The sequence below is a fragment of the Strigops habroptila genome, chromosome 2 (genome assembly GCF_004027225.2).
Source record: "Strigops habroptila isolate Jane chromosome 2, bStrHab1.2.pri, whole genome shotgun sequence".
Lineage (NCBI taxonomy): Eukaryota > Metazoa > Chordata > Aves > Psittaciformes > Psittacidae > Strigops > Strigops habroptila.
In genome coordinates this window covers 68,715,581-68,729,106 of record NC_044278.2, presented here as the reverse complement: position 1 = coordinate 68,729,106, position 13,526 = coordinate 68,715,581, and the positions used below count along the sequence as shown (strand labels likewise).

At 41.7% G+C, this 13,526-nt stretch overlaps 1 protein-coding gene across 1 annotated transcript in view; it reads left to right on the top strand.

The window, feature by feature from the left end:
* Positions 1–983: 983 nt before the first annotated feature.
* ITGBL1 (integrin subunit beta like 1) overlaps positions 984–13,526 on the top strand; it is a 142,312-nt gene continuing 129,769 nt past the window's right edge. Inside the window, exons 1-2 of the mRNA XM_030473562.1 lie at positions 984–1,205; positions 2,452–2,660. Coding sequence (XP_030329422.1) covers positions 1,108–1,205; positions 2,452–2,660 — 307 coding nt within the window. The 5' untranslated portion in view covers positions 984–1,107. The remainder of the gene's footprint in view (positions 1,206–2,451; positions 2,661–13,526) is intronic.

The following is a 13,526-nucleotide window of genomic DNA, read 5'->3' as shown; positions in this document are numbered from 1 at the left end:
TGCTTTAAAAAAGCATGTGTGTGTGTTTGTGTGTGTGTGTGTGTGTGTGTAGGCTAGGACACATATATCCTACCATCTTTTGTGCTGGAAGTTTGTTTCTTTAAAGGCTTGCTATCCCAGTGAAGTATCAGGCAGTCAGTAATTTCATGGGGCAACCAGAGGGATCAAAACATGTTGCACCTTTCCTGTAGCATAAGGAAATGCAGATGGCCATTCCTGCCAAATTCTTTCCTGTGAGGGTGGTGAGGCACTGGAACAGCTTGCCCAAGGAAGTTGTGAATGCTCCATCCCTGGCAGTGTTCAAGGCCAGGTTGGACGGGGCTTTGAACAACCTGGTCTAGGGGAAGGTGTCCCTGCCCATGACTAGATAATCTTAAGGTCCCCTCCAACCCAAACCATTCTAGGATTCTATGATTCTATCCCTCATTTTAGCTTACTTTTAAAGCCCTTCCAAAATCTCACACTGCTCTGGCTAAATATTTTAATGAGGCATTAGGAAACAACTAACTACTAATAGTTTTTAATTTGCAGTCACTCAGGCTGCTGCAGGTTGGCAGCCCATAGTGTCGCACAGTGCAATGGTCTGAGCAAGTAACCTTAGGGGAAGGAGAGGAGAGAGGGACGTGTGGAGGCAGGCAGGAGGGAGGTGCTCTGCCAGCCAGGCAGGGGTGCTGCAGCTGGGAGCACTGGTCCTGTCTCCTCAGCGGTGCACACTTCCCACACACAGATTATCCCAAGCAGCCATCCATCAAAGGACAGGGGGATAACGCATACCTCAAATATTTACGGTGCCTGCACTTTGAGAACGAGACAGTTCGTTCACATCTGTGAACGGGTCACTTTTTAAAACATCAAAATAAACCATCTGGCTGCACAACTGTTTCTAATTACTTCCCTGCCTAGACTGTAAACTTAGGGGTTTGGCACCGGCCTCCCTCCCAGAGTGCTGCCCAAATCCCGCTCCCAGGCAGCTAATCAGAGCCACTGCCGCACGGGGGGAGCAGCCCTGGAGCCGGGCTTGTCCAGCTTGCAGCTCTCCGCACGCTCGGCGGGTCTGTCCGGCCGGCTGTCCGGCTGTCCGTCCGCAGGAGTAGGGCAGCTTGCGCCATGTACATACAAGGGCTGCTGGGGCTGGTGGTGGTGCTGCTGGTCACCTCGCTGCCGGCCGGTCACCTCGCACCGCCGGCCGGCCCCCTGGCCCTGCGGTAAGTGTGGCTGTGAAGGTCCTGGGGGAGGCGGGGGGAGGGGTTTCGACTGATGTATGAGATGTCAGGAGTGTGGAGGCTGGGGTTGCGGAGGGAGCGCTGGAGCGGTTTGCGAGTTCTTCCTCTGCCTGCTTAAAAGTGACACTGAGGGAGGTGCTCTGGGTCACTGGGAATCTAATAGGCGTTGTGCAAGCGGCAGGGGTTGTTTGTGATGATGTATTTCATGCCCAAGATGTAGATTTTTAAAGCAGTGAAGGGGGAAGAGCTGGACACTGATGACTCTCTACACACAAACTTCTAAATTCTGCTGCCTGAGCAGAGCAGGCGCCTAACCACAAAACCCTGTGTGTTCCTGCTCAGCAGGTACAATGCCCTTTGCTCTTCCTGTCTACCAGGGCCAGCACCCGTGTGCACTTAGAGCCAGCACCTCCTTTGCTCCAGAGCCTACAAAATATAGCGTTTGAGAAGTGCAGGTACTAGTCACCTGAATCCACTGTATTCCCTTGTGTTGTGAACACCTATTTTTGGCTTAGCCAGCCCTTTGTTCTGTTTTTCCCGATGAGGCAATGTGTGATTTTCCCTGTGTATGATCTCTCTGTGCTCCAGTGCATGGTACAGTTGCATGGCAGAGCTGCAAATCTTTAGATCTAGCATTTGGATTCTGCTGACTTTACTAAAACCAAAGCCGCAAACTACACTATTGCATGGAAAACAGTTATTACTTTGGCTTCCTTTTGCAATGAAAGCATGGATCCTATGTATCTGACAACCAGAAAGATTACTTTGGCTAATGTATTTTGTTAGAATCAACCATAGTTTTGCTTTTGGTATCATGTATTCCTGTCATGCTACCTAGATGTTTGGATGTATGCATCTTTTCCAAGCCTCTTGGAATAATTCAGATTAAAATGTTTCATGATAGATAATTAAACTATAGAGGTATATGCGTATATACCAGATACGCATAATGAAAAAGAAGATGAACCTAATGCAGTTAACATGGTCAGTAAAATACTATATAAGCATTAACACAGGTAGCAATGAGATTTCTGATGAAAGAGAAGAAAATTGGGTGAGTTGAGGCAAGTAGTAGTTTACAACCACAACTAAACCAGTAGCACTTAAAACAATATTCTGAAGCCATGGCAGGAGTATGGTTTCCTGTGAGCCAAGCTCTCATCAGATCAGCTCTGAGCTGCAGCCACTGGCTTTGACCACAGCTTGTTCTGTTTGCTGTCCTCTGCAGGAGCAGTTTGGGTCATCCTTCATGCCGGCTGTCCCGGGCTGAGTCGGAGCTCAGGTGCCGTGTTCCAGGGGGAAAGCTGTGCAGTGACAGGGGCAGATGCGAGTGTGGAGTCTGCATCTGCCAAGTGACTGAGTCCGGCAAATACTACGGTCCACTGTGTGAGTGCCACGACTGGATGTGCGAGATCTATGATGGAAAGATCTGTGCAGGTAAGGAAGCCGTGACAGAGGCTTAGAAAATTGAGAGTATATATTGCAACCAGAAACATGTTGGGAACACAGCTCACTGATACAGTAGACATGGTTATGTTTGTGTCCCTGAACCATGACTCTAAATGGGATTGTGCGCACATCCAAGGATTTCACAAGATTATAGGATACAAGTCAATGGCACTGTCTTTGCCATAAAATGGGACCTTGCCCAGTGTGAGCTTTGTCTGTAGCAGGAGCAAAAGCAGGAGTTGCTTTGGGTTGGGAATCTCTACAAACTGTGTTTGGAATCCAATACAGGACACAGTATTGCTTGTGGTTTTCATATATCGCTACATTTGAACTGCTTGCCTGATGATGGCACATGGTATCTACCAAGGCTTTAAACTATCTCTGAACAATCAATTTTGTCCTGTAATTATTTGTTTTCTTCTGCTGCTATGAGGAAGAAGGTTTGCTGTAACAGGTACCACACTGAGGGTGTATAAATATGAAGACTCTGGTTTTCCTGAAGTAATGATAATGCTTCCAAATAGAGACTTAAAACAATGTAATTGTATTGTGGTTTCAGAGATTTCTCCACTGACACAGTATTCTTTAATGACAGATGAAATAACATACATTTTTGGGACAGAATTTAGTCCCAGCCAGTTGTTGGAACATGTTGCTTGGTTTGCATCTAAGCATTATCACTCTTTCATCTTTCATCTTTCCAGCTGTCTTTACTTAAGTTTCTGGGCTATTTTGGTCAGAGTTTGGATTTTTTTTATTTTTTTTTTTTTTTTTTTTTTTTTTTTTTTTTTTTAGGCAGCTTAGAGTAGGGTTTTAGAAAAGAGCGGGGAGAAGAAATGCCATCACATTCCTAAGGGGATTCAGCCTGGAGCTTGATGAAAGGGGCCAGAAGGGTACTTCATTTCTAGTATCTGCTTCAACAGCTTTACCAGATTCACACAAACGTGTCATCTTTTCAGGCCAAAAATTGCAATTAGGTCAGTGGGAGTGTTAAAAGAATTCTCCTAGTAAGAGGACAATACAAATGCATTCCAGCAGTGGGTTTGGCAAATTTTGCAGGGAAAAAAAGAGCAACTTATTTTAGCAACAATGTAGCTAAGAATAAGCAGTCCAATAACAACATGAAAAGATCAAGGATGGGATTATGAGAAAAATGTTTGTATTTGGAACCTATAACTTTAGAATTTTGTGGAGAAATTGATTTATAGACTCTGCAGTTGTCAGTGTTAAGTCCAGGTACATAAGAAATATTGGGGTTCACCAGTCATTTCAGTGCATTGCTGTCCCAAATGTGAATTTGCTGATTGGTGGTGTGGTTTCAATATGCTTGCTGTTGTTTCTGGGGTAATTGTATAAAGTGAAACTGAAAGCTTCTTCAGTTGTAATATTCTGCTACAAACTTCAGCATTATGTTCCTGCTAATGTCATGAGCAGTGGCTGCAAGTTTTGTCAGTGCTTTGGTGAAAGGGGGTGCTGACAGGATAAACAAACCCAAGAGATTTGTAACAATATTCAGCTTTTTGGGTAGCCCTTCATGCAGCAGTTCAACGATGTGAATGTCAAGTGATTAAATGTTGGTTTTTTTTAAAAATGATTCGTTTTAGCTGACACCTTTTGTAGCGAGGATTGAAGCCGCGTAACCTGTGAGATGTCAAATAGCTTAAATTCACTCTTCTGGAAAAAAAGTAGTAAAAAAATTCAGTGCAAAGCCACGGGGAGGAAAACAGCTGTGAAGAGCCTATGGGTTTTGCTTGTTTGGTTTGTTTTTCCTACAATGGTGCTGAAAGTCCAGCCAGCTTCCTTGGAGTCCAGGGCTGCCGAGCACACTCCCTGCAGGAGAGTGGCCCTGGGTAACTCCTTTGGGACTGGGACATGGGGTCTGGATCCAGGCAGGGAAATGCCTCTTTTTGGCTGTGCTTGCCCTCTTCATTTTTCCACCACATTTTTAGTCACTTAACTTTAAGTTGTATGTATGTGGATGGAGAGGAGCGTGGAAAAGATGGTCAGATCTAGTATAACTGGCAGGAAACTGGTTCTTATGTTGTATGACTAACACCCCCATCCCCAACCATTCAGTGAACTGAATCTTTTGATGTTTCTTAATATTACACTACCAAGCTATGTCATACATTTCCCATGTATGACAGTTCCCTTTCTTTGCATTTTTGAGCGCATTTTTTGACTCTATGATGAAATCGTGTTTCCTCTAGGTGAATAGCCAAAATGTCTTCCTGCAGTTCCATTCCTGTTTCCTGCTTTGTTTTTCTTTTTCCTATTTTTATTTTGTTACTTGCTGTTCTGTTTCGCTGGGAGTCTCTCCTGCTGAGTACGACAATGACTGCTGACTGGTACCACGTGCAGAACTTCTAGATGCTAATTGAATATTCCTCAAGAGAGCCGTGGTTTTTGAGATTAATGCTGTTTCAGACAAGCTACTTTTCAAGCTGCCAGAGTGATGACTTTTTCAAGTGACTGATGTCAAATCACCAGTGGTGTTCATATTCAGAGTTGGACAAGCAGAGTTGTTTTGAGTCAGGAGTGCTGAAGATAACTGTGTTCTTCAGTTCAGACATACCTCTACTTCCCTCTCCTGTCCCAAGCTAAACAAAATACTTGGGTGCTGAATATGCAGCTCATTATCTTCAATGCACTTCCTGGGTCAGATCCACCTTCTGGACCAGTCATAGGACACCCATATTCTGGAGAGAGAAGGCCTGAAGATAGAGATGATTTGCTTTTTCTTACCACCTTCTATAAGCAATGAGAAAGAGATTATGCCATGAGTAATGAAAAAGAGCAGTTGCAAGTGCCTCTGTCCTTTTACTCTCCCTTGAGACTTCTTTGCTGTATTTCCCTTCCATGGTGTTTCCAGGTGCTTTAGAGGGAATTCTCAACATTTTTTTGCCTTGTATCTCACTGAGATTGATAAAGCAATAGGTGATATCTCATGGAGTCAGAAACAAAGAAGAGAGAAATGAATTTCTGTAGGTCAAGTAATTGAGTTTTCTGTCTTCCTCGATGGCTTTTATATCTGCCTGCCATGTCACAGGGTGTAGAGGAAAGAAGACTCCCAATCCTGTCATTCTCTTTGCAATGTTGGTGACATCTTTCTTTTGTTATTTGCTGCTGGTCTTCATGGAAATGAGCTAAGAGGAGGACAACTGAATCAAACACTGATTCAAACCCCCAAAGGATTTATTCTACATTCAGATCAGACAATGTATTTGTTGCTGTTTATTTGCAAATAGTAGTTCCGACCTCAGACAGTTTCATATTGCCTCAAGCTTTGTTAGCGTAAGTGTTGCATGCAAAGAAAAGTGGAATGCAGCACTAATTCCTATCACATCTCTGCTCGATAACTATTTTTCTGTGGTTTTGCAATAGAGAGGAAAATCAATGTTAGTGAATTTATTTTTTTTTTCTAAGCTAAGCTTTTTTACTGTGCCTGTGATTAATGATGATAGAAAAAGTAAACTAGGTGTAGACTTCCATGGCAAAATGGAACAGGAATACTAGGTCCATTCCTAGAGAATGGACCATGGAAATTGCCAGTTGGGACATGAGACAATATGATTGCACTGCTCATAGTTGGTGAGATCAAGGGACAGCAACAATTTGGTGGCAGCACAGAGAGCAACATAGGAAGAAGGTTCCTCTTAGCTCAGAATGATATTAATTGCCATTGTTTTTCTGTAATTGTTAAGATTTTATAAACAATTTTTATTCCAAACTGAAACACCTTTTACACCAACTATAATTGTCACACTATAGTGACACTGCATGATTTACCACTGTCATGAGCAGTTGCTGGGGAACTTCTGTTGCAGCTGTTCAGGCCAGTGAAAGATTTTTCCATTTCTACTCCAAAGCTGCAGATGCTATAAGTGCTGTACCTATTTTAAGACTAGTTTGGCAATGTAATGGCAGTGTTAGTTGTAGTTTTTCACAGCCAGAAGTGTTATCATAGCTATGTGAAGGACGGAAAGATATCAGTGCCATTATTTTCCACCCTGTAAGGCTTTAAACTGTGCGGAGAACAGAAGTGAAAAATTAAATTGACAAGGAGTGGATGTAGAGATACAAGATAAATTCAAATTAAAGTATTGATGTAATACATAGTTATGCATCCATGTGATTTTATTGGATATATGGCCCTATGTATCAGTTGGAGAGAGAAAATTGAGAGTGCAATTTGGAGAACATTTTGAGCTAAGGACTGCTTTGCACAAAAGCTGAGTAGCGAGCTATCTAAGTTGAGTTGGAAATGCTCTAACAACTCTACCTTTTTATTCCTACTGAAGGGGGGTCTGACATGCTGATTTTTCATTGAGCAGCATTTCTTGCTAAAATTGTGAAGAAAAGCCAGTCTGTGACCTGCACTGATTGCTGTTTGATCCAAAGTGAAATTCAAAGCCTTGGATTTTGAGAATGGGTGTAAGCCTCTTCTCTGTCAGAGGTCATGTTTGCGAAGATTCAGCTGTGGCACGTCATTGGAGACACATCTTCCTAAAAAGACCAAGTTAAAAACAGGGCAGGAGGCTACTGATAAAATCAGAGGTTGTGTTTCTTCTCTGACCTGGATTGCTAGATTTCAGAACTTGGCTTAAGTTACATTTCCTTGTGAAGCAGGGGTATATAGGTGTGATAATAGCATATATACTTATCTCAAAACAGGTCCCTCAGAGTCTAGTAGAAGTGAAATTGTGGTAACATAGCCCTCATTGCATGCTTATTGCCTCGCTAAGTGCACGGGGTCCCAGCAAACTTACAAAGCACAAGCTAAAGCCTGTATTATTCTCAGCTTTATGCTGTTGGTGCCTGATCCAGGCAAACTCAAGTAACCTATATACATCTACGATTGCTGTAGTTCCAAATGCAGTGTCTATTCATAGCAGTTGCGAGTGGGGCCTGATGAGGAAGCTCAGGGAAAGGCACTGGAGGGAGATTACTGGAAGGGAAGCATTTTAAAAATATCTTATTAAATGATTTGTAGCTTAATGCCTAGTCCTCATTTTGATCACTTTTATCTGCAGATACTTATCTGCAGATAAAATACATGCTAGCTTAAAAACTAAAAGTGAGTACCTGGGCATGTGGAAAGAGAGGCTTTTTGCAGCACCTAGCAGAGCTGGAATGCAGCTCCTCAGGCCATCACCAACGACAAAGCAGTGCAGGGAGCAGCATCTCCTTCACCTTTTGCCCTTCTTTATATTGGGTTGACAAGCGTATCTTTTGCAGAGAAAAGCAAACCTTGCACAAGCTTTGACAATGTAAGTAAGTGTTCTGAATTGGGTTTGAATTTTTATGTTACTCACAGTCTGATAGCAAATTGAAGTCTTTATTCATTTATTTGAAAGCATGACCTTTATGAGAAAATGGCTTTCACAGACTGAGTCCTTTTATAAACATTTGAGTTTCATTATCATTAATATGGAAAAAATATGGATGACTGATAGAAAATAAATGGTATACTTAATGTTGCAGAACAGTGTATTAATGGTCTTACCTGCTTCATCAGTGGATGGATTTCAGTAAGTGTTCTCATGACAGCCTTTGTCAGACAAACTGACTGACTTGGTAAGATTTTCTGTGCTTATTTGAAGTTCTGTTTTTGATAAGTGGTCCTGTAAAGGGCTTCAAACTTCCATCACTTCTGCCACTGGACTGTAGACATTTCAGTGCAGGTGTTCCCAGGTAGTTTGTCCTGACAAGGAACATGTAATTGATTTAAGAATTTTCCATGAGCTTTTTTGGGAGGAAAGAACACATTGCTATTGCTGTCCCAGGTAAAGGGGTGATATTTGCCTAGAAAGGACTAATTCTTGGCTTCCATGCAAAAAAAGACCCCAAAGTATATATGTGGTAGTGGAACTTACCAGTGTTTTAACTGGAATATATGGTGGTGCAGGGAGGACATGTTACTTTGCAGTGTACCACAGTTGTATTGCTGGAGTCAAATTTCCTTTGGAGCTGGGAAGACCGTAAAGAACAAGGCAAAGGTGAAGGAGCTGGAATTTGGGGTTTTGGGGGTGATTTTTTTTCCCCCTTTGATTTCTTTGATATTTTTTACTTCTCCCTAGAAAGAGAGGATTGTTTCAGAGCAACCCACTTGCAAGCTCTGCGCATAGCAATAATTCTAGATTAAAAAGACACATATCCAGACCCAGTGAGGTATGTTTTCCTCCATTCCTCTGTTCCACGTCTGACTACATAATGAAAAATTGTTCTTCTTTTATACAATGTTTTAAAAGGCTATTTGAAAGCTTCCTTTCCTAGTGATGGAGTGAGTTTTTATTTGCAGATGGGGGGTTGTTAGCTGGTATATAGGGAGCGGGTGGGCTAGAACACCAACTCAGGTAGTTACATGATCAGTCATATAAAGAGGAATAAAAGATTCAAGAGAGTTTAATGGTAGTTGCACCTCTCCCCTTTCTTGAAAGAGCAGTTACATCCCTAATGCTCCTAAGACCTGCTTTACACTTCTGCCTGTCCACCTGAGTAGCAGCAGTGATACAGTTTGGGGAATTTGCTTGCCAGTGGCTTAAAGAGTGGCAGTCTGAGTCTTTGGGGGCATATCTGGAGCATTTTGTAGGGAAAGGGTCTGGGAGTGCCAACTCTGGCACTGGTAGGAGTGAACTGAGTAATAACTTTGTGATTTGGAAAACATTACAGCCTAATGTTGTTGCCTGGACAGCAGCAGTTGTATCTGGAGCACCCGGTCACAGTACTGTGTTCCTGGGGGCGATGCTGGGGACAGAGAGAGGTGTGAGTAGACTTTGGGAGAATCCTTCCGTGCCCCAGACTGCCACAGTCCACCTTCCTCAGTCATGCTTTTTCCAGTCCTCTGCTTCCAGCAGCTCTAATTCTGGCAGTTCCAGGTGACGTCAGTAATTTTAAATACTGAGGATGCTAACTTTCATGATCCACAGGTAGAGGCTATTGAATGCAAAAAATAGCTAGTTTTAAGTATTTTTCTTGGTTTGCATGTAATTTCCTATTTGATTAAAAGGATGTATTAAAGTTATTTAAATCTTGAAGTAGCGTGGTCGGCAGTTAAGAAACGCTAAATCTGACTCTCTACCAGTAATAAAGAGTCCTGTGCATTTGCACCATGATACATCTTTCAATTTTGTATTCATTATGGTTTTCTCCAGTGGACTTATGCTTCAATGACAGGAGGTTTGCTTCCTGACATTTGAAATGGCAGGCTTAATTTACAAGCTTGGTAACATATTTAAAGCAAGATACAAATGTTAATAATTTACCTTAGTCCATTCATTTGTCTGAAATGTGGGGAATATGTATGGCAAAGCAGTTTATTGTCATGTAACACAGATTTCTTCATGCCTTATTTTCTCACTCCAAGTGTTTTAAACTATGTTTTCCAGAAAGTAACTGGTTATTTGCAGAAGGTAACTGGGTAATTGCTAAACCCAATGGTGCAAGCTGATTGAGTGTCAGAAGCCAGAAGCCCTTCTGAAAAAAAGAAGAAAGCCCTCTTCCTCTTCATTCCCTGAAACACTCAGACTTATTTCTTGTCTGTCCTTTCCCTTCACAAATTCTTGGGTACAAGTAGAGCTGGTATATGGTTTGAATGTTTTTTTTCAGCAGATGAAGATACTGGCATTTCTTTTTGAGGTGAATAATGAATGGCATTTGTTTGTGAACAAGATGTAAACTTGCATAATCCAATTCATTTCTATGTCTGTATGTCATAGTCAGTATGTGCTCGAAAAGCAAAAATTATTTGAAAGATTTTGTTTGCCTTTTCAGTTGTACACCTACACAGTTTTTGGCTCATACTGTGGGCAATTCCTGTGACTTTTAAACTAGTAACAAATCTGTATGCCTAAAATGCATTTCTGTTGTGAACAACCTATTTTCCAAAGGTGTAGTTCAGAAACTGAAATTTAAGCACTTTCTGGCTCATATAACTGCATGGTGATTATCTTGTTTACTTTAGGGAATCTTTGAGACACTCAATTGTAATTTCTCTTTCCCTCTGAACTGCGTTTACTGGATTCTTAGGGACCACAAGCTGATGGTAGAATCAGCTGGTAGTGCCATGCTTATACAAGCAGGATAGATTCCTCCCCTCCAGAAAAGAATGCAAGCCCCACTTCAGATGATGTGAACATGTCTGGTATATGGCACTGGACTGTAATGATCACAGCATCCAGCTCTGATATGCACCTTTCTTTGCAGTTCTTGCAACAAGTTGCTAGAAGGCGTATAGTTTTCTTCTGATACTAAAGAGAGGTGGAGCTGAGGGTCAGAGGTCAAAAACATGCCTCCTGATCGTCTTAGACTGATGGTGAGATGCAGAACAGGGCCCAGTTATCTGGGTCTTGCTCAGGGACCCTCAAACCACTGAGTCCCCATCAGGCGCAAAAATAAAATATGATAGTATGAAAATTATCAGTTAAGGCTGTGGCAAAAAAGAATTTTTTTCCATGTCTACATGCTAAAAATACTATTTCGTGCCAATAATAATGTGTTCCTTTTCCAAAGAACCATCTGTACATTACATACTACTCAGTTGTTGATTTCTATGTATCATTATCCAAGTGAGAACAGCTTTGATTTATGAAAACGCCCAGTACGTTTCCAACTTAAAAGTGTTCTACCTATAAAGAAGGATGTGGATTTGTAGATCAGTCTCACAGAGAATTGGTCAGACAGTTTGCTCATTCAGAATATTATGAAATAACTTTGATTAATCAAGCTAAGAGTAACCATTTTCAAAGCTATTCCAGAATGATAGGCTTTTAAAGAGAAAGAAGGTTTTAAGTTCATATCCTTTGAAGCTTACCATGAAAAGATTATAGAGAAATGTTGACAACAGCAGGTGCATTGACATGCCTGGTAGACTGTGTTCCAGAGAACAGTCCTCGAAATGGTGTTTTGTAAAGTCATGGTTTGAAGGATTACTGGAAAAGTTCTGACCTCTCACATCAGGAACAGGGAAGAACTGAAATGGAGAAGGACAACCAATTCATTTTACAAGCATAACTTGCAGAAAGTCCAAATCGTGCTGAAACCTGGTAATGCCATGACAAAAAGCCATATGAGAACATGTTGCGGTGTGGTTCTCCTGAATGCTTTTTCACAATTTTGTCTTTTAATCACTGTATGCTTTACATGTAAAAAAACTACTTATGTGGGCTCTTGGAATATACCACACTTTTATGCTAACAGTCTGCACTGACTTGATTCTTTCTCAATCAGTTTTTAAGCTAGAGAACAAGTGGCAATGAATGAATTATACAACTGTAGTCAGACTTACGTCGATAAAGCTGAGACCCTCTGTTGCAGAATCATAGAAGTCAGTATTACAAATTTACTTAGCTTTTTGTCTGGTGCCTTTGTAGTCAAGTAAATTCTGTGGGAAGCAGATAACCGGTAAGAAATGTATTTAAAATCAGAAAATGCTCTTGAAGCACTTCATTGGAGTACTGTTGTAGGACTGCTACTTCTAATGACCATCCTTTGAAAGAATTTCATTTCATTCTCGCTTCTGGTTCAAGCTACAGATAATCCTCATCATAAACACAGCAAATGTAATGAAGCACAACTCCCAGTCTGTGCTTAGGAAGAGATCCACGTATCAGGTATCACTGAAAGAAGATTGTCTATCACCTCCAGAAAGGGCAGTTTCTCTAGTCGTGAATTGAGAATGTAGGAGCAATTGCAATTGACTACAACAATTCTCCATTTATGTGGGTTTACCTACAGTCTATGTTTGTGGAAATACTTTAATAAGGCAAAATGCCAAAGTTTTATTTTTACAATTATCCTTTATGTGAAGAAAAAGGAATATAAATCAGTTTTAATTCACTCAGTTCTCATTTAGCATCTTAAGCCTGGCAGATTCAGCCTCTGCAGGTTAACCTAAGGCTGGTGTGTCCTGGAGAGCTCTTGGAGCAATGTCTTTCCTGCTTCTGTTACTGAAAATCCATCTGAGAACTTGCCAGAATGAGCCAGTCTGTCTAACCTGTTCCTTCACCAACCTCAGATACAGTGAATTTTAATCCACCTTCTCAAGCATATTCCTTTCTCATTCACAGATCTTTATGGCACCATCTGAAGGCTGTGCTGCCATTCAGTGGGAAATTGATAGGCTGGAGAATTGGGTGGAGAGAAAACTGGTTCAGCAAGGGCAAGTGTAGGGTACTGCACCTTGGGAGGAAGAACCCCAAGCACCAGTACAGGTTGGGGCTGACCTACTAGAGAGTAGTTCAGCTGAGAAGGATCTGGGGGTATTGGTGGATAAATTGACAACGAGCCGGCAGTGTGCCCTTGAAGCCAGGAGGGCCAATAGCATCCTGGGGTGCATCGAGAGGAGTGTGGCCAGCAGGTCGAAGGAGGTGATCCTCCCCCTCTACTCGATCCTGGTGAGGCCACATCTGGAGTATTGTGTCCAGTTCTGGGCTCCTCAGTACAAGAAAGACAGGGAGCTACTGGAGAGGGTCATGTACTTGGTTAGGTTTAGGAGTGGATCCTGTCACTCATCTGTACTCTTCAGTTTAAAAAAATGTTTTAATAAAAGCAAATGGTGTGTGTTGGTTTTTGTTGTTTTGGTTTTGGTTGTCGGCTTTTTTTGTTTTCTTTAACTATAAACAGAAGCTTGTGTTTTCTGCTGACATAAGTCTAATGAAATCAATACAGTTATGCCAACGGAGAATTGGTCTCACAACATTTCCTTCCCTTGTTTGACCAGAATTTCTACTTAATAGCAGAAAAAAGTACAACAGCATCATACAGACCCTGTCATTTACCTGCAAACGGTAATGGTAAAACAGTAATAACAATAATGAAATCTCTAAAGCTTAGCTTGGAGCTCTTAAACTTGAC